At 43.3% G+C, this 27,373-nt stretch overlaps 1 protein-coding gene across 9 annotated transcripts in view; it reads left to right on the top strand.

Moving 5' to 3' along the window:
• Positions 1-27,373, top strand: part of CNOT1 (CCR4-NOT transcription complex subunit 1) — an 89,488-nt gene that overhangs the window by 3,255 nt on the left and 58,860 nt on the right. For 6 of the 9 annotated variants that reach the window (XM_066349477.1, XM_066349474.1, XM_066349478.1 and 3 more), the window contains exons 2-3: positions 23,526-23,801; positions 27,214-27,321. In XM_066349477.1, coding sequence (XP_066205574.1) covers positions 23,700-23,801; positions 27,214-27,321 — 210 coding nt within the window. In that variant the 5' untranslated portion in view covers positions 23,526-23,699. Of the gene's footprint in view, positions 1-6,980; positions 7,079-15,554; positions 15,577-23,525; positions 23,802-27,213; positions 27,322-27,373 lie in introns of those variants that run through there. The other 3 variants (XM_066349470.1, XM_066349472.1, XM_066349473.1) reach the window with 3 other exon arrangements.

Genomic DNA, 27,373 nt, shown 5'->3' with positions numbered 1-27,373 from the left:
CAGACACTCTATCCACTGCGCCACCGCCTAGTCAGGCTAGCCAAAGCATTTCTTTAAAAAAAATTTTTTTTTATTATTATTCATTTTTAGAAAGAGAAGAGAGAAAGAGGTGGGGAGGAGCAGGAAGCATCAACTCCCATATGTGCCTTGACCAGGCAAACCCAGGGTTTCAAAACGGCGACCTCAGCTTTTCCATTTCAATGCTTTGTCCGCTGTGCCACCACAGGTCAGGCCTAGCCAAAGCATTTCTTAAATGTCCGTTTGACCAGACTGAACTTATTGCTATGCAGTTTCAAAATGGCATCCCACTGAGTCTTATTTTAAGACTTTAAACTGTATATAGAGAAATCCTGCAGTTCCTTTTCTGTTTGCACAATTTTTAAGAACCATGTTTCAAAGCTCAAATGGGCTTAAAACCCTTTGTGCCTTGTGTGTACACAGTAGTTTATTTCAGTATAATTTTCACTCATACATTTGTAAGAATGTAGCGAAGTAAATAAAACAACATTGTTCATTGAAAAGCATTGTTTGAGAAGTTAGTAATTAGATTTGTAGACTTTTTCTGAAACACTGTGTTGAGAGGGAAGGAAATGTAGCCGTTGGGTGTGGAGAGTGTGGATTTAAGAAACATATTTCTGCCCTGGCCAGTTCAGTTGGTTCAAGTGTCACCCTGAAACTCCTAGGTTGCGGGTTCAATCCCTGGTCAAGGCACATTATGGGAAGCGCCCACAATTAAGTGAAACAAATGAATGCTATCTCTCCCCACCACCCCTTCTTCTCTGTGTCTCTGAAATTAATCAATCACGTTTAAAAAAGTTTTAAAGAAAGGCATTTATGTCTTTGTGTGTGTGTGTGACAGAGACAGATAGGGACAGACAGAGGGAGGGAGAAATTAGAAGCATCAAGTCTTCATTGAGGCACCTTAGTTGTTCATTAACTGCTTTCTCATATGTGTCTTGAAGGGGTGGGGACTACAGCAAAGCGAGTGACCCCTTGCTCAAGCCAGTGACCCCTGTGCTCAAGCTGGTGAGCCCACCCTCACTTGGGCAACCTTGGGGTTTCAAACCTGGGTCCTCTGTGTCCCAGTCCGACACTATCCACTGCGCCACCGCCTGGTCAGGCGGATTTCTGTTTTTAAGGTTGGAAAGGTTAGCATAAACCTTCAGAATAAAATTATTTGGTTAATTTTGTTACAGCTGTTAGAAGGAAATTCCTGAAATTTTGAATGAGGTTTTTCTTTTGAGACATTGGGCTAATTTTAGAAAATACAAAGTGGAATAAAAGCATATTTTGAAAGATACCATTGTATAGTTCTTCCGCTTTGTATTAAGAGCTCAATATTTTCTTTTTTAGATAATTTGTTTGAAAATTGGGCACCTTGATTGGTAGCTCCTACTTTGGAAATAGTATGACTTCTTAATTTTTTTTTTTTTTTTTTTTTTTACAGCGACAGAGAGAGAGTCAGAGAGAAGGATAGATAGGGACAGACAGACGGGAAAGGAGAGAGATGAGAAGCCCAATCATAAATTTTTCATTGCGACACCTTAGTTCATTGATTGCTTTCTCATATGTGCCTTGACCGTGGGCCTTCAGCAGACTGAGTAACCCCTTGCTCGAGCCAGCGACCTTGAGTCCAAGCTGGTGAGCTTTTGCTCAAATCAGATGAGCCTACGCTCAAGCAGGCGACCTCGGGGTCTCGAACCTGGGTGCTTCCGCATCCCAGTCCGATGCTCTTATCTACTGCGCCACCGCCTGGTCAGGCGACTTTTTAAATTTTTTGTAAACTCATCATAAGAATAGTTACCCCTTTGTTTCAGGCCCTTTGTCTTAAACGTTCTAACTAAACTTTCCTAACTCATTTTTAGTATGTTTTCCCCATTTGTTTATTGTTTATTTCTTTATCATAGAAGTTATATGTGAATGCATCCTAACTCTAAGTGATTCTAGGAATACAGTTACTTTTTACCCTAGTGCCAAATTGCCACCTAAATCATTGGTTTGAAAGTAGCCATCTCTGCTCAGAAGTCTTTCATGTACCTTGGCCTGGAGCTGTATAAGTGTTGATTCCTTTCTACCTGTGGCAGCATATTAACTATTTCATGCTGTAGTGAAAGGCTGTGACACAGTGGTTTTCAAGTATATCTTTCCTCTTTTATCTGGTGTGTCAGCATTTGTATCTACCAAAACATTATCCATCATATGTGTTCAGACTCAAATATGCTGTCTATAAATACTTTCTTTGATGTTTTTAAGCAAAATTGACTTTTTACACTCTTTTTGGCCAGTTTCACATAGCTGTACCACATTTTGCGTGGTAAGTTCTCTGTCTCATTTTATGGTGGGGAAGGAGTTACCCTTTCCCAAACTCATATACAGTTCTCCCGAATAGTAATTGAATAATGTTTCATTTGCTACACTGGATGGCATTCTTGGAAAAGAGTATACCCTGATTTTGTTCTTTGCAGACACAGACTTGGAGCTGTGTACTTAATAATTGTGTTGACGTCTTTAAATTATTAAATTTTGCTACACAGACTTGGAGCTGTATACTTGATAATTGTGTTGACATCTTTAAATTATTAAATTTTGAAAGCCAGTCTACAGGATGGTATCATCCTTTAGGACACTGAAGTCCAGGAAAGAGAGATAGCTTTTTTATTTTAAGGTCAGATCAGGTTTTTCTATTCTAGCCCTAATGTTCATTCTATTTATTGTATTGCTTGAATTCAATACACAAAAGGAAAGATCTATGAATTTGATTATTCATCCCAAAAAAAGGAATAATCTATGTGGTCAATCACTTTTTCTTAAAATTTTTTTTAATGTTTATTTTATTGATTTTAGAGAGGAAAGAAGAAAGAGAGAGAGAGACAGATAGACGATAGGAACATTGATCTGTTCCTGTATGTGCCCTGACTGGGGATCGAACTGACAACCTCTCTGCTTCAGCATGATGCTCTCCAGTGGTTGGCAAACTCATTAGTCAACAGAGCCAGATAGCAACAGTACAACAATTGAAATTTCTTTTGAGAACCAAATTTTTTTAAACAAACTATATAGGTAGGTACATTCCTTATTGAGGTAGCGCCCGCACGTGGTATTTTGTGGAAGAGCCACACTCAAGAGGCCCAAGAGCCTGACCAGGCAGTGGCGTAGCGGATAGAGCGTCGGACTGGGACGCAGAGGACCCAGGTTCGAGACCCCAAGGTCGCTGGCTTGAGCAAGGGGTCACTCAGTCTGCGGTAGCCCCCCCCCCCCACCCCGTCAAGCCACATATGAGAAATCAATCAGTGAACAACTAAGGAACCGCAACAAAGAATTGATGTTTCTCGTCTCTTTCCCTTCCTGTCTGTCCCTCTCTCTGACTCTCTCTGTCTCTGCCACCAAAAAAAAAAAAAAAAAAAAAAAAAGAGGCCAAAGAGCCGCACGTACCTCGCGAGCAGCAGTTTGCCGACCAGGGTTCTAGCCAACCGAGCTATCCGATGAGGGAGCTATCCGGTGAGGGCTGGTCAATCACTTTTTAAATTTTTTTTTTAATTTATTGATTTGAGAGAGAGAAAAAGAAACATTGATTTGTTGTTCCACTTATTTATGCATTTATTGGTTGATTTTTTTTTTTTTTTTTTTTGAGACAGAGTCAGAGAGAGGGATAGATAGGGACAGATAGGCAGGAACGGAGAGAGATGAGAAGAATCAATCATCAGTTTTTCATTGCGACACCTTAGTTGTTCATTGATTGCTTTCTCATATGTGCCTTGACCGTGGGCCTTCAGCAGACTGAGTAAGCCCTTGTTCAAGCCAGTGACCTTGGGTCCACGCTGGTGAGCTTTGCTCAAACCAGATGAGCCCACGCTCAAGCTGGCGACCTTGGGGTCTCGAACCTCGGTCCTCGGTCCTCCGCATCCCAGTCCAACGCTCTATCCACTGCGCCACCACCTGGTCAGGCTATTGGTTGATTCTTGTATGCTCCCTGACCCAGGACCAAACCCACAACCTTGGCATATCGGGATGATGCTCTAACCAGCTTGGCTACTGGCCAGGACTAACTCTGATATAATAATTTTAAATTGATATTATCTATCTATTTATTTATATATTTTAGTAAGCGAGAGACAGGACAGGAATGGAGAGAGATGAGAAGCATCACCTCGTAAAATAACCCTTAGTTGTTCATTTATTGCCTCTTATACCTGCATTGATGTGGCAGGGTAGGGGGCTCCAGTTGAGCTACCAACCTTGGGCTTCAAGCCAGTGACCATGCGGTCATGTCTTATGATCGTACTCTGAAGCCAATGAGCCTGAGTTCAAGTCGGCAACCTTGGGGTTTCAAACCTGGGTCTTCAGTGCCCTAAGTCTATACACTGTGTCACTACCTGGTAAGGCTAATATATAAATTTCTTTACAATGCCAACTATATGCCTGACCTGTGGTGTTGCAGTCAGTAAAGCATTGACCTGGAATGCTGAGGTCGCCGATTTGAAATCCCGGGCTTGTCTGGTCAAGGAACATACGAGAAGCAATTACTACAGGTTGATGCTTCCCAATCCACCATGTTCTTTCTTTCTCTCCTCTTTCTAAAGTTAATAAATAAAACCAAGGGAAAAAAACATTGCCAACTATATCTCTCCCCCATGATTTCCATAGACAGTGGACGTATTAGTTAGGAATTGCTGCTTAACATATTACTCCCAAATTTAGCCATTTAAAACTTTGTTGGTCTTTATTATTTCATAGGCACAGCTTGGCTGGGTGCTTCTGACTCAGTGTCTCTCAGTTATAATGCAGGTACCCCCAGGCTATAGTCATCTCAAGCCTGAAGGGTGAGAGGATCTTACATGCTCACCCAGGTGGCAGTTGGCTTCAAATCCTTGCTGGCTGTTGGTTGGGAGACATAAGTTTCTTTTCACATGTGCCCTCTCCACAGTTACAACATATCTTGCTTCTCAGTACAGGTTTAGAGAGGTAAACAAGACAGAAGTCAATCTTTTGTAACTTAACTTTGGAAGTGACTTTCTGTTGTCTTCCTTCAAAGCCACACTTAAGGGGAGGGGATTACATAAGGGTGTAAATATTAGGCTGAGATCTTTGGGGTTATTTTATTTTATTTTTATTTTTTTTAAGAAAGGAGAGAGAGAGGAAGAGAGAGACACACACACAGGGGGGAGGAGCTGGAAGCATCAACTCCCATATGTGCCTTGACCAGGCAAGCCTAGGGTTTCGAACCGGCGACCTCAGCATTTCCAGGTTGACGCTTTATCCACTGCGCCACCACAGGTCAGGCCTCTTTGGGGTTATTTTAGAGGCTGCCAACACATGGACATTTCCCAAAGATTTGTCTTTGGGTCTGTGTTAGGGATGCTATTCGTTCCTAGGCTTTACTTCTAAGTAGAAGATTCTTCTTGGTTTCTGATGTGTATACTATGCACTCTTAAGTTTCTTTTTCCTCTGGCCACTCTTTGTCATTGTTGTTTCTCTTTCTACCCACCTTTGAATACTGAGCTTCCTTAGGACTCTGTGCCAGGCATCCCCAAACTACGGTCCGCTGGCCGCATGTAGCCGCCTGAGGCCATTTATCCAGCCCCCTGCAGCACTTCCGGAAGGAGCACCTCTTTCATTGGTGGTCAGTGAGAGGAGCACTGTATGTGGCGGCCCTCCAACGGTCTGAGGGACAGTGAACTGGACCCCTGTGTAAAAAGTTTGGGGACCCCTGCGTGTAGGCCCTCTTATTCTCATTCTGCAGTTCTCCCATGCTATCTCATCTATATGTTGATGATGTCTGAGTCTGTTGCGGCTCACACTTGCTGTGCTCTAGACCAGTGGTCCCAACCCTTGGGCCGCGGACTGGTACCGGTCCGTGGGCCATTTGGTACCGGTCCGCAGAGAAAGAATAAATAACTTAAATTATTTCCTTTTTATTTATATTTAAGTCTGAACGATGTTTTATTTTTTTTAAATTTTATTTATTTTTTACAGAGACAGAGTCAGATAGGGACAGACAGACAGGAATGGAGAGAGATGAGAAGCATCAATCATCAGTTCTTTGTTGCGACACCTTAGTTGTTCATTGATTGCTTTCTCATATGTGTCTTGATCACGGGCCTTCAGCAGACCGAGTAACCCCTTGCTTGAACCAGTGACCTTGAGTCCAAGCTGGTGAGCTTTTGCTCAAACCAGATGAGCCCTCGCTCAAGCTGGTGACCTCAGGGTCTTGAACCTGGGTCCTCCGCATCCCAGTCTGATGCTCTATCCACTGCACCACCGCCTGGTCAGGCAGATGTTTTATTTTTTAAAAATGACCAGATTCCCTCTGTTACATTCGTCTAAGACTCACTCTTGACGCTTGTCTCGGTCACGTGATACATTTATCCGTCCCACCCTAAAGGCCGGTCCGTGAAAATATTTTCTGACATTAAACCGGTCCGTGGCCCAGAAAAGGTTGGGGACCACTGCTCTAGACTGTACATCTGTATGCCTCACTCCGGATAGGTCCCAAATAGAATTCCTTTTTCTCTTCTTACCCTTCCACTTTTCTCAGTTTCATGTTAGGAACAAGCAGAGCCCAGGTGCTTAGTCTGGAAATGTGAGTACATATTTGACGACTCTTTCACTTCCCTTTTTTATTCTTCACAGACCTTACAGTTCCTCTTGACTGCATTCACTTCTCCTTCCCTGTGATATTCTTTTTTTTTTTTTTTTTTTTTTTTTTTGAAAGAAAAGAGCAGACAGGAAGGAAGGGAGAGATGAGAAGTGTCAATTCCTCTTTGAGGCATCTTAGTTGATCATTGATTGCTTTCTCATGTGCCTTGACTGGGGAGCTCTAACGGAGCCAGTGACCCTGTGCTCAGGCTGGTAAGCCTGTGTACAAGCTGGCAACCTTGGGGTTTTGAACCTGGGTCCTCAGCGTCCCAGTCCTACACTCTGTCCACTGTGCCACCACGTGCTCAGGCTCCCTCTGATATTCTTTTTTTTTTTTTTAATAGATTTTTAAAATTTATTCATTTTAGAGGAGAGAAAGAGACATAGAGAGAGAAGGAGGGAAAGAGCTGGAAGCATCAACTCCCATATGTGCCTTGACCAGGTAAGTCCAGGGTTTTGAACTGGCGACCTCAGCATTCCAGGTCGACACTTTTATCCCCTGCACCACCACAGGTCAGGCCCCCTCTGATATTTTTAATTTCCCTCTGTCCTGCTCTTTTCTTCAGGCTTTCACATTGTCAACAGTAGCTTCTAAAAATTTCACCTTATCATATCCTCTGTTACTAGGCAAAGCAGGCTAGCACTGTAACAGACAACCCTAAGGTATCAGTGACTTAAAAGAGAGTAGGCATTTATACTCAGATAACTTTCCTCAGATAACTTTCATGGAAATGTTCAGTAGGTTGCCATCTATGCAGTAATTTAGGAACCCAGGTTTCTTCCATGTGGTGGTGCCACCCTACTTTGGAGACCTCATTCAGCTGGCATGGGGTGAAAGAACCAATCATGAGTTAGGAGGTTTCCTGGATTCGTTCTGGAAGTGGCTGGTTATCATTTTTGGTCTACATTTTACTGGTAAGAACTTAGTCTGTTGGCCAAACCCAGCCAAAAGAGGTTGAGAAATGGAGTCTAGTTATTTAGCCAGGAAGAAGAAACAGATTTGGTGATCTTATGGCTTGTCTCTGCCACTCCCTCATTCCCTAGAACATACCCAGACCAAGCCAGATACCTTCCAGGATTGTCTTTATGGTAAAAGTCCAGACTTCTGAAATGGATTCTGCACATACTAGAGAAGAAATTCACAAATTGGCCCCCAGTGACCTCCAGAAGACATTTCATCTTAACTCTACTGCTCACAAACATTAGGGGATATTTCAAAATGAATATGAAGCGATAAAATATCCCCTGTTTGTGAGCCGTGTAATAGCAGGTTTAGTGTGTTGGTAATCCCCCAAGACTCTACTACCCCCAGAGATCAGTAGTTCACTAGGACTCACAAGGCACAGCATATGGTTGTACTCAGTGCTGATATTAGAACAAAAATAAAACAAACAGCAAGGAGAAAAGGCAGATGGGTGAAGGAGGAAACTAGTGCTTTTTCCAGTGCAGTCATACAGGACACAATTTCTCCAGCAAGGAATTGTGAGAACACGTTTGTGAAGTGTTCGGCAGAGAGGCTCATTAGAGACTCAGTACCTAGGACTACTACTGGGGCATTCTGTCTACCTCATACCAAAATTGTAGGTTCCCAGAAGACAGGCAGGTGTTCATATACACCACATTTTTTTTTACGTTGCTATTGATTTGAGAGAGAGAAATACACATACAGAAACATGGACTCACTCCTGTGTGTGCCCTGACTGTGGATCGAGTCACCAACCTTCATGTTTTGGGGTGACATTCTAACTAATTGAGCTATTCTGCCAGGGCTCAGGCCTTTTATTTTAAATCTCTGCACAGTGAGTGAGCTGACTGGGGGTTTTGAATAGGGAATCTTGGAATGTGCAAAACTTTACTGACCTAATATTTTATTGTTTTTTCAAAATTTATTTATTTATTTATTTATTTATTTTTTTTTTTTAAGAGACAGAGAAAGAGAGGGAGGAAGGTGGCGGAGCAGGAAACATCAACTCATAGTAGGTGCTTCCTGTATGTGCCTTGACCAGGCCAGTCCAGGGTTTTGAACCAGCGACCTCAGCTTTGCAGGTTGATCCTTTATCCACTGCACCATACAAGTCAGGCAATATTTTGTTTTTGAAAGTTAATTTTTCTATTTCAGTGGGGGGTTGGGAGATCACTTCTCAGTTTCTTTAGTTAGATAACTTTTCAGATAGTTATTTGTATCCTAGATACTATGCATATAAGGTCAGATGTACACAGAATGCTTTTCTGTATCTTGCTATTTCCCCCCATAGAGAATGTTTAATTTTTCTAACCCCTTTTTAGTGATTGCATCAAGGTTCAATATGTTTTTCTTAAACATTTCCTAGAACTATTAGGTCATTGATTCTCAGACATTAAAGTGCACTAAGAATCACCTGCAGAGTGTATTCAAAGTATCATGTTCTATTCTCTTTTCCCAAGAATTTTGATTCTTTTGATGTAGTGTGGAGCTTAGGAATCATCATTTTAAATAGCTTTCCTCTTCTCCCCCCCCCCCCCCCTTCCTTCCAAGTGGGACCTATAAGGACAGAGACAGATAGGAAGGGAGAGAGATAAGAAGCATCAGTTCTTCGTTGCGGCACCTTAGTTGTTCACTGATTGCTTTCTTATGTGTACCCTTGACCAGGGGGCTACTGCAGAGTGAATGGCCCCTTGCTCAAGCCAACTACCTTTGGACTCAAGCTAGCGACCATGGGGTCATGTCTATGATCCCATGTTCAAGCCAGTGACCCCGTGCTCAAGCCGGCTGAACCTGCGCTCAAGCTGGTAACCTCGGGGTTTTTTTGTTTGTTAGTTTGTTTGTTTTTTGTGGCAGAGACAGAATCAGAGAGAGGGACAGATGGGGACAGACAGACAGGAAGGGAGAGAGACGAGAAACATCAATTCTTTGTTGTGTTTTTTTAGTTGTTCATTGATTGATTTCTCATATATTCCTTGACCAGGGGTTACAACAGACCAAGTGACCCCTTGCTTGAACCAGCGACCTTGGTTGGGCTCAAGCTAGTGAGCCTTGCTCAAACCAGATGAGCCTGTGCTCATGCTGGTGACTTCGGCGTCTCTAACCTGGGTCCTCCACATCCCAGTCTGATGCTCTATCCATTGCGCCACCGCCCGGTCAGGCGATCTTGGGGTTTTGAACCTGGGTCCTCTGTGTCCCAGTCTGACACTACTGCCTGATGAAGCTCCTTCCCATTTTTTTTTTTTGTGACAGAGACAGACAGACAGGAATGACAGAGATGAAAAGCATCAATTCTTCGTTGTGGCTCCTTAATCTCCTTAGTGGTTCAGTGATTGATCTCTCATATGTGCCTTAACTGGTGGGCTACAGCAGGACAAGTGACCCCTTGCTCAAGGCAGCGACCATGGGGTCATATCTATGATCCATGCTCAAGCGGTGACCTTGGGGTTTTGAACCTGGGTTCTCTGTGTCCCAGTCTGACGCTCTATCCACTGCGCCACCGCCTGTTCAGGTTCTCCTCCCAATTCTTAAACACAGATATTTTAGTTGTATAGTAGTATAGTGAGATCTATATTTATTCCACTAAGGCTCTTGAGATGAATGTTTTCTTTTGTGTTTTTTGTTTTAATTTTTTTCCATTAATTTGAGAAAGCATCAACTTGTTCCACTTAGTCGTGCACTCACTGGTTACTTCTCATGTGTTCTGACCAGGGATTGAACCTGCAACCTCAGTATGCTAGGATGATGCCCTGTCCACCGAGCCACCTGGCCAAGGGCCTGTGTGTATGTGTGCGCGAGTGCGCACGCTTTTTATAGCACCTAATGTATGGAGTTAGGTTCAAATGTTTGAACTAGCCCTGGCCGGTTTGCTCAGTGGTAGAGCGTCAGCCTGGCATGCAGGAGTCCTGGGTTCGATTCCCGGCCAGGGCACACAGGAGAAGCGCCCATCTGCTTCTCCACCCCTCCCCCTCTCCTTCCTCTCTGTCTCTCTCTTCCCCTCCCGCAGCCAAGGCTCTATTGGAGCAAAGTTTGCCCGGGCGCTGAGGATGGCTCTGTGGCCTCTGCCTCAGGAGCTAGAATGGCTCTGATTGCGGCAGAGCGACACCCCAAGATGGGCGTGCCAGGTGGATCCCAGTCGGGGGCATGTGGGAGTCTGTCTGACTGCCTCCCCGTTTCTGGCTTTGGAAAAATACAAAAAAAATAAAAAATAAAAAAATTAAAAAATTAAAAAAACACATAAATGTTTGAACTAATAGGAGGGCTACCTTTAGCAGCTGATGTTTATATGGTATGGTACCTGTAGTTAACTGGAAGGGGATTATTTGGGGCAGTTTATGTAATCCCTTTTTTATTTTTATTTATTTATTTTTTTTAATTTTTATTTATTTAATTTTTTACAGAGACAGAGAGTGAGTCAGAGAGAGGGATAGACAGGGACAGACAGACAGGAATGGAGAGAGATGAGAAGCATCAATCATTAGTTTTTCATTGCGCGTTGCAACACCTTAGTTGTTCATTGATTGCTTTCTCACATGTGCCTTGACCGCGGGCCTTCAGCAGACCGAGTAACCCCTTGCTTGAGCCAGCGACCCTGGGTCCAAGCTGTTGAGCTTTGCTCAAACCAGATGAGTCTGCACTCAAGCTGGCGACCTCAGGGTCTCGAACCTGGGTCCTTCCGCATCCCAGTCCGACGCTCTATCCACTGCGCCACCTCCTGGTCAGGCCCTTTTTTATTTTTAATTTATTCACTTTAGAGAGGAGAGAGAGAGAAAGAAGGGAGGAGGGGAGGAGAAGGAAACATCAACTCCCATATGTGTCTTGACCAGGCAAGCCCAGGGTTTTGAACTGGCGACCTCAGCTTTTCAGGTTGATGCTTTATCCGCTGTGCCACCACAGGTGAGGCTGTAATCCTAATTTTTTAAAAGGGATGATATTAGTAAATTTTCCAATTAAAATGTTTTCTATATTTTTTAGCAAGAAAGAGAGGGACAGATAGGCAGGAAGGGAGAGAGATGAGAAGCATCAGTTCTTCGTTGCGTCACCTTGGTTTATTGATTGCTTTCTCATATGTGCCTTGGCGGGGGGGTGGGGTTTGGGGTGGGGAGGAGGCTCTAGCCAAGCCAATGACCGCCAGCGATCTTTGGGCTCTAGCCAGTGATCATGGGATCTTGTCTATAATCCCACGCTCAAGCCAGCAACCCTGCACTCAAGCCGGTGAGCCCGCACTCAAGCTGGCAACCTTGAGGTTTCAAACCTGTGTCCTCTGCGTCCCATTTCAACATTCTGTCCACTGTGACCAATAAATAGCTTGGTCAGGCTGTTTATTTATATTATTATTTTCTTGAATTCATTTTAAAGAGAGGGAGGTGGGGGCTAAGAGAAGGAAGCATCAATTCCCATATGAACCTTTACTAGGCAAGCCTTGGGGTTTCGAACCAGCGACCTCAGCATTCCAGGTCGCTACTTTATCTACTGCGCCACCATAGGTCAGGTTTCTTAAGGTTAAACATTTTTTTTAATTTAAATTAAAATATTTTCAGGCCCTGGCCGGTTGGCTCAGCGATAGAGCGTCGGCCTGGCGTGCAGGAGTCCCAGGTTCGATTTCTGGCCAGGGCACACAGGAGAGGCGCCCATTTGCTTCTCCACCCCTCCCCCCTCCTTCCTCTCTGTCTCTCTCTTCCCCTCCCACAGCGAGGCTCCATTGGAGCAAAGATGGTCCGGGCGCTGGGGGGCTCTGTGGCCTCTGTGGCCTCTGCCTCAGGCGCTAGAATGGCTCTGGATGCAACAGAGCGACGCCCCAGAGGGGCAGAGCATCGCCCCCTGGTGGGCATGCCAGGTGGATCCCGGTCGGGCGCATGCGGGAGTCTGTCTGTCTGCCTCCCCGTTTCCAGCTTCGGAAAAATGAAAACAAAACAAAACAAAATTTTTCCAAGTTTAGTGATCTTGAGCTTGTTTCTGTTATCAGTTTTATGCTTTAAAAGGCTACGAATACTCTGCCCTGGCCAGATAGCTTGGTTGGTTAGGGCATTGTTCTGAAGCATAGAGGTTGTCATTCAACCCCTGGTCAGGGCACATACAGAAACAAAGCAGTGTTCTTGTTTCTCTCTCTATTCTTTTATCTTTCTCTAAAATCAATGATTTTAAAAAGGTATGAAAATTTAAAATTTTAAGTTATTGACTGAGAAGTTTCATTTGCATAAACATGATACTTTTTTAGAGCCATTTAAAAATTTAAATGTTTAAAGGGAAATGTTTTTTTGTTTGTTGTTGGTTTTTACAGAGACAGAGTCAGAGAGAGGGATAGACAGGGACAGACAGAGAGATGAGAAGCATCAATCATTAGTTTTTCGTTGCGCATTTCAACACCTTAGTTGTTCATTGATTGCTTTCTCATATGTGCCTTGACTGCGGGCCTTCAGCAGACTGAGTAACCCCTTGCTCGAGCCAGTGACCTTGGGTCCAGGCTGGTGAGCTTTTGCTCAAACCAGGTGAACCTGCGCTCAAGCTAGCGACCACAGAGTCTCGAACCTGGATCCTCTGCATCCCAGTCTGATGCTCTATCTAGTGTGCCACCACCTGGTCAGGCGGAAATGTTTTTATTAAAAAATATAATACTGACTTTTAAAAATATATGACTGTCAGAGACATGAGTCGGGCATCGAGGTGAACGCACAATGCATTGTACAGCGATGTGTTATAGAATTGCGCACCTAAAACCTATATAATTTTGTTGAATGGTGTCACTGTAGTAAATTCAAAGAAAAATAGAGAATACATGAATGTATTTTGAGCCTAACAGTAAAAAATATTATATAATTTTACAGTAATAAGGCTTTGTTTTGAGATATATTGGATACAGCTAAAACATGACTAGAGTTAAGAGTTTTAGTTACCCCTGTCAACAGTCTCTATTACTTAGTTTTTCCATGTCATTACTCTGAACCAGTTAGTCACATCTTGGTTGGCCTGGCTATAGTCCTGGCATGTGGTATGTAAAGTTCTTCATCAGCTCCACTGGAAGATTGGCAACTGCTTGCTTTTCAGCCAGCTTTCTTTTTCCTTTTTCTTTTTTATTTTGTGTGACAGAGAGAGGGACAGATAGGGATCTAGACAGTGAGAGAGATGAGAAGCATCAGTTCTTCATTGCATCTCCTAGGCTGTTGATTGATTGCTTTCTCATATATGCCTTGACGTGGGGGAGGGGGCTACACCAGAGCGAGTGACCCCTTGCTCAAGTTAGCCACCTCGGGCATCGAGCCAGAGACCTTTGGGCTAAAGCTGATGAGCCCGCTATCAGCTGATGACCTCGAGGGTTTTGAACCTGGGTCCTCTGCATCCCAGTCTGACTCTATCCGCTGTGTCACCACCTGATCAGACTCAGCCATCTGTTAAAGTAGATGTTGAGGGGATAGAACATCTCATCTATTGTGTTTTATTTTTTTCAGGTGAGAGGAGGGGATAGAGAGACAGACTCCCTCTTACACCCTGAATGGAATCCACCTAGCAACCCCAATCTTGGGCTGATGCTTTGCCCATCTAGGGCCATGCTCAAAACTGAGCTATTTTTAGCACCTGAGGCAGAGGCTCCACAAAGCCATTTTTAGCCCTTAGGGCAATACACTTGAACCAGTTGAGCCATGGCTGCAGGAGGGGGAGAGTGAAGGGAGGGGCAGGGGTGGAGAGCCAGATGGTTGTTTCTCCTGTGTGCCCTGACCAGAATTGAACCAAAAGCATCCACACACTGGGCCATTCATTGCTCTACAACTGAGGAGACCAACCAGGGCCACATTGTGCTTATAGTGGATTCCTTCTATTGGTCACCTAATGTTATCAGAGTGTTGACTGGTTTGAGCTGCTCTCCAGAGAATGTAAGAGACTGCCATGATGGCTTAAAAGATTCTTATCTGTTGCCGATTAAGGATAACTTTGATCTAGCTGAGAGAGATATAAGGGGAGGAGGAGGAGGAGGAATGGGAAGAATCAACTCAGAGAGAAAGAGAAGGGGAGGAGGAGGAGGAACAGGAAGTATCAGCTCAGTAGTTGCCTCCCATATGTGCCCTGACTGGGAAAGCCCAGGGTTTCAAACTGGCAATGTCATCATTCCAGCTCTAGCTCTATACTTTATCCACTGAGTCACTACAGGTCAGGCTGGTCCATTCTTGTATGAGTCCTACTCTGAATCGGACCCACAACCTTAGTGTATCCGGACGATGCCTTGACCAACTGAACTACCGGGCCAGGGTGTATTTTTCCTTAATACTTTATAAAAGCCAGATGTAAAAGATGCATCTTGTCCTTTCTCTTTAATTGTAATCATGGATTTATGGCTTTTTAGTCACTGTATTATAGTCATATTTGATTTTTTTTATATGGTGTGAATAGAAAGGACTTTTACCCATAGCATTTTACGGAAATTGTTGCATAAGTAATACATTGTCATGTCCTCTTTATGTCACAATGTTAAACTGTGTTTGGAATTTTCCTTTTTATCCATCTACGCATATGTGAAAAAATTTAGCATGTGTGGAAAGAAATTTGTGGCTGTAAATAATAAATTTGATTAGTGATAGGCATTCAGAAATGTTTGTGATAAGAATTTAGAGTATATGGTATTTATGATTGATAATGATAGTAAAATAACTAGAGTATTTCTACTTTTACTCCCTCCCTAAGCATTCTAAAGGATGATGCATTTGAGGCAAATTATCATATAAAATCATAGGTTGTAAGTTCCTTTTTGATGCCCAGATTTACTCATTAGTGAGAATCTCTTTTAATTGCTTCTTGTCAGTCTGACCTGTCCCTCTTGAGTGTTTTGAGAATTTCCTTTTGGCCTGACCAGGCAGTGGCTCAGTGGATGGAGCGTCGGACTGGGATGCGGAGGACCCAGGTTCAAGACCCCGAGGTCGCCAGCTTGAGTGTGGGCTCATCTGGTTTGAGTGAGGCTCACCAGCTTGGACCCAAGGTCGCTGGCTCAGGCGGGGGATTACTCGGTCTGCTGAAGGCCCACGGTAGGAAGGCAATCAATGAAAAACTAAGGTGCTGCAACGAAAAACTGATGATTGATGCTTCTTATCTCTCTCCGTTCCTGTCTGTTCCTGTCTATCCCTCTCTCTGACTCTTTTTATGAATTTAAATATATTAAAAAAAAGAATTTCCTTTCATTTTGTCACAGGATGACCCAAATTCACCTTTGTATTTTCCTTGTTCCTGCCTCTTAGAATGTCATTTCTCCAGAGACTCTTGGTTCTTCTTAGTATTTAGAAACAGATTCAGGAGTTAGATCGGGCTTATTGCCTGACCAGGCAGTGGTGCAGTGGGAAAAGTGTTGGCCAGGGATGCTGAGAACCCAGGATTGAAACCCTGAGGTTGCTGGCTTGAGCAAGGGGTCACTGGCTCGGCTGGAACTCCCCAGTCAAGACACTTATGAGAGAGTCCTGGCTGGTTTGTTCAGTGGTAGAGCATCGGCTTGGCATGTGGATATCCTGGGTTTGATTCCCAGTCAGGGCACACAGGAGAAGTGACCATCTGCTTCTTCATCCCTTCCCCTCTCACTTCTCTCCCTTCTTCCCTCCCTTCCTCCTGCAGTCATGGCTCTGTTGGAGCAAGTTGGTCTCAGGTGCTGAGCATGTGGCTGTATGGCCTTCGCCTCAGGTGCTTTAAAAAATTAAAAAAAAAAAAAGCTCGGTTGCCAAGCAATGGAGCAAAGCCCCAGATGGGCAGAGCATCACCCATCCACTTGCTGGGTGGATCCCAGTTGGGGTACATGCGGAAGTCTGTCTCTGCCTCCCCTCTTGTCACTTAAGGGGAAAAAAACCCCCACAATCAATGAATAACTAAGGTGCTGCAACTGTAAGTTGATGCTTCTCATCTCCCTTTCTGTCTGTCCCTTTATCTATCTCTCTCTCTCTCACTCTAAAAAAAATAGATGGAGCCTGATCATGCAGTGGATAGAGCTTTGGATTGGGATGCCGAGGACCCAGGTTCGAGACCCCGAGGTCGCCAGCTTGAGCGCGGGCTCATCTGGTTTGAGCAAAGCTCACCAGCTTGGACCCAAGGTCGCTGGCTCAAGCAAGGGATCACTCGTTCTGCTGTAGCCCCCCCAGTCAAGGCACATATGAGAAGGCAGTCAATGAACAACTAAGGTGTCGCAACAAAAAACTGATGATTGATGCTTCTCATTTCTCTCGGTTCCTGTCTGTTTGTCCCTATCTATCCCTCTCTCTGACTCTCTGTCTCTGTAAAAAAAAAAAAAAAAGATGGAGCTTATTGTTTTTTGGGGGAGTATCATTGTTTCTAGGGCATTTCTTATTTTTTAATTGAAATATTGTCATGTAATATTGTATAACTTTAAGGCATACAACATTAATTTGATAAATTTATACTACAAAATGATTGCTATTGTAACATTAGCTAACACCTAACATGTAATTATCACTTCTAGTGGTGGAAACAGTTCAGGTTTTTTTTTTTTTAAGATTTTATTTATTGATTTTGCAGAGATAGGAGAGAGAGGGACAGGAAGTTAGAAGTATGAACACATAATTGCTTTACTTTAATTGTTCATTGATTGATTGCTTGTCATATGTACAAGCCTAGGGTTTTAAACTGGTGACCTCACCATTACAGGTCAAAGCTTATCCACTGTGCCACCACAGGTCAGGCTTATTTATTGATTTTTAGAGGAAGAGAGAGAGAGAAAAACATTGATTTGTTGTTTCTTATTTATGCATTCACTGATTGGTTCTTTTTTCTTATTTTTTTAAGATTTTACTTATTGCCTGACCAGGCAGTGGCGCAGTGGATAGAGCATAGGACTGGGATGCGGAAGGACCCAGGTTCGAGACCCCGAGGTTGCCAGCTTGAACTCAGGCTCATCTGGTTTGAGCAGAAAGCTCACCAGCTTGGACTCAAGGTCGCTGGCTCGAGCACGGGATTACTCGGTCTGCTGAAGGCCTGTGGTCAAGGCACATAGAGAAAGCAGTCAATGAACAACTAAGGTGTTGCAACAAAAAAAACCTGATGATTGATGCTTCTCATCTCTTTCCGTTCCTGTCTGTCTCTATCTAACTCTTTCTCTGTCCCTGTTTAAAAAAAAAAAAAGATTTTTATTATTTTTTTTTAATTTTATTATTATTTTTTTACAGAGACAGAGAGTCAGAGAGAGGGATAGAAAGGGACAGACAGACAGGAACGGAGAGAGATGAGAAGCATCAATCATCAGTTTTTCGTTGTGGCACTTTAGTTGTTCATTGATTTCTTTCTCATCATTGTGCCTTGACCGTGGGGCTACAGCAGACCGAGTAACCCCTTGCTCAAGTCAGTGACCTTGGGTCCACGCTGGTGAGCTTTTTGCTCAAACCAGATGAGCCCTCGCTCAAGCTGGCAACCTCGAGGTCTTGAACGTGGGTCCTCTGCATCCCAGTCCGATGCTTTATCCACTGCGCCACCGCCTGGTCAGGCAAAAAAAAAAAAGAAAAGATTTTACTTATTTATTTTAGAGAAGGGCGAGAGAGAGGGGGGGGGGGGGGGGGGGGGGGAGGAGCAGAAAGCATCAAGTCCTGTATGTGCCTTGACCAGGCAAGCCCAGGGTTTCGAACTGGCAACTTCAGCATTCCAGGTTAAAGCTTATTCACTGTCCACCATAGGTCACAGTGTTTTTCACTGGGTCCCGTCAGAAATTTCATGCAGGTCCCTTAAAGAGTTAACCGCTCTGATATGTGAAGATTATAGACCTGGTCATCTTTTTGTATTTTTCTGAAGTGTGAGAAGCAGGAGGCAGAGACAGATTACCTCATGCTCCCAACCGGGATCCACCCGCATGCCCACCAGGGGGCGATGCTCTGCCCACCTGGAACGCTGCTCTGCTGCAACTGGAGCCATTCTAGTGCCTGAGGCAGAGGCCATGGAACCATCCCCAGCGCCTGGGCTAACTTTGCTCCAGGGGAAGAGAGAGACAGAGAGGAAGGAGAGGGGGAGGGGTGGAGAAACAAATGGGCATGTTGTCTGTGTGCCCTGGCCAGGAATTGAACCTGGGACTTCCATGCCCCAGGCTGATTGTCTACCGCTGATCTAGCCAGCCAGGGCTAATAGACCCAATCATCTTAATTCAAATTTGCTTACACTCGGTGATTTCTGACTTAGTGGTCCCTAAAATAATTTTAAATCACCAGTCCCCAAGTGTTGAAGGTTGAAAATCACTGCTCTAACCACTCGAGCTATCCAACTTGGGCAGTGATATTCTTTTATGTTAACACTCAACAGATTGTGAACCACAGTTTGATATTCCTTGTATTGGATGTATAAGAAACAATTTGTCATACTGGATAGTATTCTCCAGTTAAAATGTGAAGAATTTTTATAGAAGTTGGACTTTTACATACTACTTAATTTTTTAAAAATTTTATTTATTTATTTATTTTTTATTTATTCATTTTTAGAGAGGAGAGGGAGAGACAGAGAGAGGAGAGACAGAGAGAGAGAAGGGGGGGAGGAGCAGGAAGCATCAACTCCCATATGTGCCTTGACCAGGCAAGCCCAGGGTTTTGAACCGGCAACCTCAGCATTTCCAGGTCGACGCTTTATTCACTGCGCCACTACAGGTCAGGCTTAATTTTTTTTTAAGTGATAGGAGGGGAGATAGTGAAATAGACTCCTCCATGCACCCCAGCAACCCCTGTCTTGGGCTGATGCTTGGACCAACCAAGCTGTCCTCAATGCCTGGGGACAACGCCTGAACCAATTGAGTCACTGGCTGTGGGAAGAAAAGAGGAAGAGAAGGGAGAGAAGCAGATGGTCGCCTCTCATATGTCTTAAGAATCACACCTGGGACATCTATTTGCCGGCTGACACTATCCACTGAGACAACCGGCCAAGGCATTATCTACATGCCATTTTATAAGCTTTTTCCAATTCTGTAGTATATACTTAACGTTTATGGCAAAACTGCATTTTAAATATTTTTGTATGTTGGGTGGGATTCCATTGCATGTATATAAATGATCCTTGCACTGATGGATATTTAGATTGTTCCTAAAATTTTAATATTAGGAAAAATACTGAGAACATTCTTGTATAATCTTTGTCCCCTGTGATTGCTATTTTCCTTTTTATTAGAGTCATATTTGGCAACTTTTATTGTCACTGTGCAGGTAACAGTTGTCTTGTATATTGCTGTCAAATGTTACTGTCCTTTCATTTATACCAGTGGTCCCCAACCTTTTTTGGGCCACGAACCGGTTTAATGTCAAAAAATATTCTCATGGACTGGCTTTTAGGGTGGGACGGATAAATGTATCATGTGACCGAGAAAAGCGTCAAGAGTGAGTCTTAGATGGATGTAACAGAGGGAATCTGGTCGTCTTTTTTTTTTTTTTTAGCGAGAGAGAGGGAGAGAGGGGGGGTGGATAGACAGGAACGGAGAGATGAGAAGCATCAACCATTAGTTTTTTGTTGGGACACCTTAGTTCATTGGTTACTTTCTTTTTTTTTTCTTTCTTTTTTACAGAGAGAGAGTGAGTCAGAGAAAGGGATAGACAGGGACAGACAGACAGGAACGGAGAGATGAGAAGCATCAATCATTAGCTTTTCATTGCACATTGCGACACCTTAGTTGTTCATTGATTGCTTCCTCATATGTGCCTTGACCATGGGCCTTCAGTAGACCGAGTAACTCCTTGCTGGAGCCAGTGACCTTGGGTTCAAGCTGGTGAGCATTTTACTCAAACCAGATGAGCCCACGCTCAAGCTGGCGACCTTGGGGTCTCGAACCTGGGTCTTCTGCATCCCAGTCTGACGCTTTATCCACTGTGCCAACGCCTGGTCAGGCTCATTGATTGCTTTCTCATATGTGCCTTGACTGCGGGCCTTCAGTGAACTCAGTAACCCCTTGCTTGAGCCAGTGACCTTGGGCTCAAGCTGGAGAGCTTTTGCTCAAACCAGATGAGCCCGCGCTCAAGCTGCCGACCTTGGGGTCTCGAACTTGGGTCTTCCGCATCCCAGTCCAATGCTCTATCCACTGTGCCACCGCCTGTCAGGTGGAATCTGGTTCTTTTTAAAAAAATAAAACATTGTTCAGACTTAAATATAAATAAAATGGAAATAATGTAAGTTATTTATTTTTTCTCTGTGGACCGGTACCAGTCTGTGGCCCAGTGGTTGGGGACCACTGATTTATACTATACAACACTGTTAGTTGAGAAATGTTGGAGGGAAACAGATAGTAGAGTAACTGCTTGGAAGGATTTAGTATTTTCGTTGCAAGATTGCTATTACTGTTTCCATTGTTGAAATCCCAGTGGCACATAATGATAAAATCTTCTGGGGTCTTTGGAAGGGAATGCAGGTGTTATGTTTTTAGTAATGAAGATCGGTAGGCCTGTGGAAGTGGTAGCCATTTTTGGACTGCTTTTTAAGACTTTGATATAAAGTTAATACATAGTTTAAAAGGCAGACAGGAAGAGAGAGAGATGAGAAGCATCAACTTGCAGTTGCATCACTTTAGTTCATTGATTGCTTCTCATATGTGCCTTGATGGGGGGGGGGGGGGTCCAGCCAAGCCAGTGACCAGGTGATTATGTTTACAATCCCACGCTCAAGCCGGCAACCCGCTCTTTAAGCTGGTGACCTCAGGGTTTCGAACCTGGTTCCTTTGCATCCCAAATTGATTATCTACTATGCCACCACTGGTCAGTCTGGAATAATTATTTTTTGGTGTGGAGTTGTAGCTAGTTCTTTTAATCTGTCTTACCGTAAATATCCTCCTATTACTGTGGGAGTTACTTTCTTTTTTTTTTCTTTTTTTTTTTTACAGAGTCAGAGTGAGGGGTAGATAGGGACAGAGAGACAGGAACGGAGAGAGATGAGAAGCATCAATCATTAGTTTTTTGTTGCAACACCTTAGTTGTTCATTGATTGCTTTCTCATATGTGCCTTGACCACGGGCCTTCAGCAGACCAAGTAACCCCTTGCTCGAGCCAGCGACCTTTGGTCCAAGCTGGTGAGCTTTTGCTCAAACTTGATGAACCCGTGCTCAAGCTGGCAACCTTGGGGTTTCGAACCTGGGTCTTCCGCATCCTGGTTCGATGCTCTATCTACTGCACCACTGCCTGGTCAGGCACCCTCTTTCTTGTTTAAAAAATGAAGGTAGATGCCCTCGCCAGTGGCTCAGTGGATAGAGTGTTGTTCTGGACCGCTGAGGTCACCTTTTCAACCCCGGATGTCACCAGTTCAGGCACGTAAGGGTACATATGAGAAGGAATCAATGGCACAAATGGAAAATGAGTTAATGCTTCATTCATGCTCTCTGACTTTTGGTTCTCTCCCCCCTTCCTTTTTCTCTCCCCCCTTGCTTCCCTTCCTTTCCTTCCTTCCTCTCTCTGTCATTGAAAAAGAAAATGAAGGTGGAAAAATACATGAATAGTTGTGGAAAAACAACTTGAAAAGCTGAAGAAGGTGAAAAGGGAAAGCTTCCATATACTTTATATTCCTCATAGCTATATTATTTAAGTTCTTTAAAAAGTTCTATGATTTTTTTCTTAATGAGCATTTTTCCTGCGCAGTTTACTTTGTTCTTTTAAGTAACTGCCTTATTTGGTATTTCATAGTTAAATTAAGCAGTTACTTTTTACTGTTTACCTTTTTTTATTTTTGCTGTGATAAACACTTCAGTGAAAATCTCTATTTGAGTTCTTAAGGCAGTTTATATGGAGGAATGCACAATCTTAATAGTAGAATTTATAGGTTCAAGGATAGTTCAATAAATGCTTTTTACAATATTGTCAATTTGAGTTTCAAAAAAGGTACCAGTTAATACTGTTGTTAACAGTCTGGTATGTTCTGTTTGCCTGTATATATCCTCATTATGGTATGTTCTCAAACTTGGATTTTTGCTAATGTGGTACAGAAAATATGCTACCAGTATAACATAAAGGAAAAAGTTTGCTCTTAGAATTTACAGCAGGTGCCTGACTAAACAGTGGCACAGTGGGTTGACTGGGGCACAGAGGACCCAGGTTCGAAACCCCAAGGTCACGGGCTTGACATGAACAACTAAGGTGCCGCAAGGAAGAATTGATGTTTCTCCTCTTTCTCCCTTCCTGCCTGTCTGTCCCTATCTGTCCCTCTCTCTCTTTGTCACACACACAAAAATAAAATGTCAATGAGTGTTTCCACAAATCGTAATTTAAAGTAGTTTTCTGCTCCTTCTGATAAGGTATAGTATAAATTATCATTTTTTTTTTTAAACTTTTTTATTTTTTTAATTTTATTTATTCATTTTAGAAAGGAGAGAGAGAGGGAGAGAGAGAGAGAGAAACAGAGAGAGAGAAGGGGGGGAGCAGGAAGCATCAACTCCCATATGTGCCTTGACCAGGCAAGCCCAGGGTTTCGAACCGGCGACCTCAGCATTTCCAGGTCAACACTTTATCCACTGCGCCACCACAGGTCAGGCTAAATTATCATTTTTTAAAATGATGGGCGATTTTGTTTATTTTTAAAAATTATTATTTATTTATTTATTCATTTTAGAGAAGAGAGAGAGAGAAGGGGGGGGAGCAAGAAGCATCAACTCCCATATGTGCCTTGACTGGGTAAGCCCAGGGTTTTGAACCAGCGACCCAGCATTCCAGGTCGATGCTTGATCCACTGCGCCACCACAGGTCAGGCTAAATTATCATTTTGAAGTAGTTAAATATAATTACCAAATATGGATTGTATTGCTCAAATAGAGCTTTTTTAAAATTGTGTCCTCACCTACTTTTAAAACTTGGCATTTTAAAATCAGTAGTAGTTGATACATCTTAATTCTTTTTTAGTCCTTTGTGGTATTGCAGGTACTAAGATGTAGAGTTGAAGGTTATAGGTTATTTATTTCCTCCCTAATAAAAATTTAATTTTAAAATTTCTGTTTTTTTTTTTTTTTAAACAGGTGCCATGTTTCAGAACAGAGTAAGATCCCTGGTAAAGAAGCACTGAAGACACTGTACAGACACCAGATATAGGCTTATTATAGAGAAAGCATTAACCTGCCTCTGAGGTGACTAAAGGGGAATAATGGTGATTTTGCGCCGGGCTCGGCCGCCTGCTTCCGCCCCAACCAGCAATGAATCTTGACTCGCTCTCGCTGGCCTTGTCTCAAATCAGCTACCTGGTGGACAATTTAACCAAGAAAAACTACCGAGCCAGCCAGCAGGAAATACAGCATGTAAGTAAACAAGTGATAATACCATTAAAGAAATAAGTATGTAGTTGAAAGCGAGATGGGAATCTGTGTGGGTATGTGTCATGAAAGTATCTAACCTTTGACCCTTATTTCACCTTAATATATAATATAATCCTAGTTGTTTGTTTTTTGTTTGTTTGTTGTTGTTTGTATTTTTCTGAAGTTGGAAATGGGGAGGCAGACAGACTCCCGCATGCGCCCAACTGGGATCCACCCGGCACGCCCACCAGGGGGTGATGCTCTGCCCATCTGGGGCATTGCTCTGTTGCAACCAGAGCCATTCTAGCGCCTGAGGCAGAGACCACAGAGCCATCCTCAGTGCCCAGGCCAACCCCGCTCCAGTGGAGCCTTGGCTGTGGGTGGGGAAGAGAGAGACAGAGAGGAAGAAGAGGGCTGGGGTGGAGTAGCAGATGGGCGCTTCTCCTGTGTGCCCTGGCCGGGAATCGAACCCGGGACTCCTGCACACCAGGCCGACGCTCTACTGCTGAGCCAACCGGCCAGGGCCTGTTTGTTTTTTACAGAATTCATAGGCTGTTATTTTCTGTAAAAATTATTAAATATGTTTTGATCTAGCTCCATTTTTTATTTATTTTTTATTTTTTTTTATTTTTATTTTTTTACAGGGACAGAGAGAGAGTCAGGGGGATAGATAGGAACAGATAGACAGGAATGGAGAGAGATGAGAAGCATCAATCATCAGTTCTTTGTTGCGACACCTTAGTTCATTGATTGCTTTCTCATATGTGCCATGACCGCGAGCCTTCAGCAGACTGAGTAACCTCCCGCTCGAGCCAGTGACCTTGGGTCCAAGCTGGTGAGCTTTTTTGCTCAAGCCAGATGAGCCCGCGCTCAAGCTGGCAACCTCGGGGTCTCGAACCTGGGTCCTTTCACATCCCAGTCTGACACTCTATCCACTGCGCCACCGCCTGGTCAGGCTAGCTCCATTTTTTTTAAAGATTATATTTGCCCTTCCTGGCTGCCTTAATGGATAAAGTATCAGCCCGGTGTATGGACGGTCCTGGGTTCAATTTCTGTTCAGGGCACACAAGAGGAGCAACCATCTACTTCTCTTTCCCCTCCCTCTCCCCCTTCTCTTTATCTTCTCCTTCTGCAGCCAGTGGCTCAATTGGTCTGAGCGCCACTTCAGGGACTAAAAATAGCTTGATTGATTCAAACATCGGCCCCAGACAAGGGTTGCTAGGTGGATCCTGGTTGGGGAACATGCAGAGGTCTGTTTAGTTATCTTCCCTGTTTCATTATCTCCCCTCCTCTCACTTAAAGATTTTATTTATTGATTTTAGAGGGAGGAGAGATAGAAGAGGGGCTGGGAGAAATGGGAAAATATCAACTTGTATCAACTTTTAGTAGTTGTTTCTTGTATGTAACTTGACATGTGCCATGGCCAATGTTTTGAGAGAGTCAGAGGGATAGACAGCGACAGACAGACAGGAACGGAGAGATGAGAAGCATCAGTCATTAGTTTTTCGTTGTGGCACCTTAGTTGTTCATTGATTGCTTTCTTTTGTGCCTTGACCGAGGGCCTTCAGCCAGACCAAGTAGCCCCTTGCTTGAGCCAGCGACCTTGGGTCCAGGCTGGTGAGCTTTTGCTCAAATGAGATGAGCCCGTGCTCAAGCTGGCAACCTTGGGGTCTTGAACCTGGGTCCTCTGCACCCCAGTCCGACACTATCTACTGCACCACCGCCTGGTCAGGCTATGATTATCTTTTTTTTAAGATTTTTTTCCCCCAAGTATATACTTAAAGTTTGCTTTTATTTCCTTCTAATATCTTAGAACCAGGGTTACCCCTTTTTGAGGACTTGCTTCTAAAACAAAACAAAACAGTTCTATCATACTTTGAGAGTATGTAACACTGTTTGAACTCTTCTGTTTGTTTGGCTAAAGTTTTTGAATTTCTTTTTATTTATTTATTTATTTATTTATTTATTTATTTATTTTTTTGCGGAGTGAGAGAGAGGAAGGGAGTGTGATGAGAAGCATCAACTCATAGTTGTAGCACTTCAGTTCATTGATTGCTTCTTGTACTTGGCTTGACTGGGCATTCCAGCAAAGTCAGTGACCCCTTTCTTAAACTAGCGACCTTGGGCTTCAAGCTAGGGACCATGGGATCATGTTGGTGATCCCACACTCAAGCTGATAGACCAGAGGTCGGGAACCTATGGCTCGTGAGCCAGATGTGGCTTTTTTGATGGCTTCATCTGGCTTGCAGACAAATCTTCAATAAAAAAAATAATAACGTTAAAAATATAAAACATTCTCAAATATAATATATTACAATCCATTCATTAACTACCACTCATGTTCATGGTTGTGGGTTTTTCACTGATTGCTTCTCATACGTGCCTGGGGAGAGGGGCTTCAGCAGAGCCTGTGATCCCTTGCTCAAGCTTTGGGCTCAAGCCAGTTTCCATGGGGTCATGTCTATGATCTGTACTCAAGCAAGCAATTCCACGCTCAAGCTGGCAACCTCAGGGTTTTCAACCTGGGTCCACAACGTCCCAGGTAAACACTCTGTCCACTGTGCCACCACTAGTCCAGCAGTATTTTTCTTTATCTAAAATTTTTAAGCTTATGTGAAAATGCCCATATACATGCTCTTTTTAAACATTTTTGTATTTATTGATTAGAGAGAGAGAAACGTCAGTTTGTTGTTTCACATATTCATGTATTCATTGGTTGATTCCCGCATGTGGTGGTAAGTACTATGAAGAAAGACAAAGCAGGGTTAAGGAGTCATGTTGATATTTTAGGGAGGGTAGTCACTGATGAGATGACTTTAGAGCAGATACCTGAAGGAAGTGAGAGAACTAATCCTGTAGCTACCTGGAGCTTTCCAGTTAGAGGGAGTAGCAGAGTACAACTGGTAATTTGAGGAACAGCATGAAACTAATGGAGGGCAGGAGCAGCATCTGAGATACTGAGGTCAGATCAGTTCCTCCAGGGCGTTGCTTTGTAGATTATTGCAAAGAGTTACAGTTATGTTAGATGTCAGTTTACATTTTGAGGATACAGATAATGTATAGAAATAAGTGATAACTCTTATGAGTCCAGTTTGTTATAAAATTGTAGCCTTACAGCTTTAAAAGGATTCTTACCACGTGTCATTTATGCTACTTGGTGTTTTCAGTGTAGATGTTGACCAAAGCAGTTATATGGATTATTTATTACTACATTTTTTCTGTGCTTCCTGTCAGTGAATTGTAGAAAAAATTTTAGAAATGTTTATAAAAATCGGTATCTCCATCCCAATAATTTCTATAACTTATTTCAAAATGAACAATTAATATAATTTGGGCTTTTGGCCTAGAGCTAGTTTGTTTTTTTTTTTCCTTTTAACTCTTAATGCTGAGTACAAACTAATTTTTATCTTTTTAGATTGTGAATCGGCACGGTCCTGAGGCAGACAGGCATTTATTACGCTGCCTATTTTCGCATGTGGATTTTAGTGGCGATGGTAAAAGCAGTGGCAAAGATTTTCATCAGGTACTTGGGGCTTGCCAAATTTGTTGACTGAGATGTAATGAATTGCATTTGG

The sequence above is a fragment of the Saccopteryx leptura genome, chromosome 9, assembly GCF_036850995.1.
Source record: "Saccopteryx leptura isolate mSacLep1 chromosome 9, mSacLep1_pri_phased_curated, whole genome shotgun sequence".
In the NCBI taxonomy this organism is placed as follows: domain Eukaryota; kingdom Metazoa; phylum Chordata; class Mammalia; order Chiroptera; family Emballonuridae; genus Saccopteryx; species Saccopteryx leptura.
This window is presented reverse-complemented; position numbering and strand designations above follow the sequence as displayed.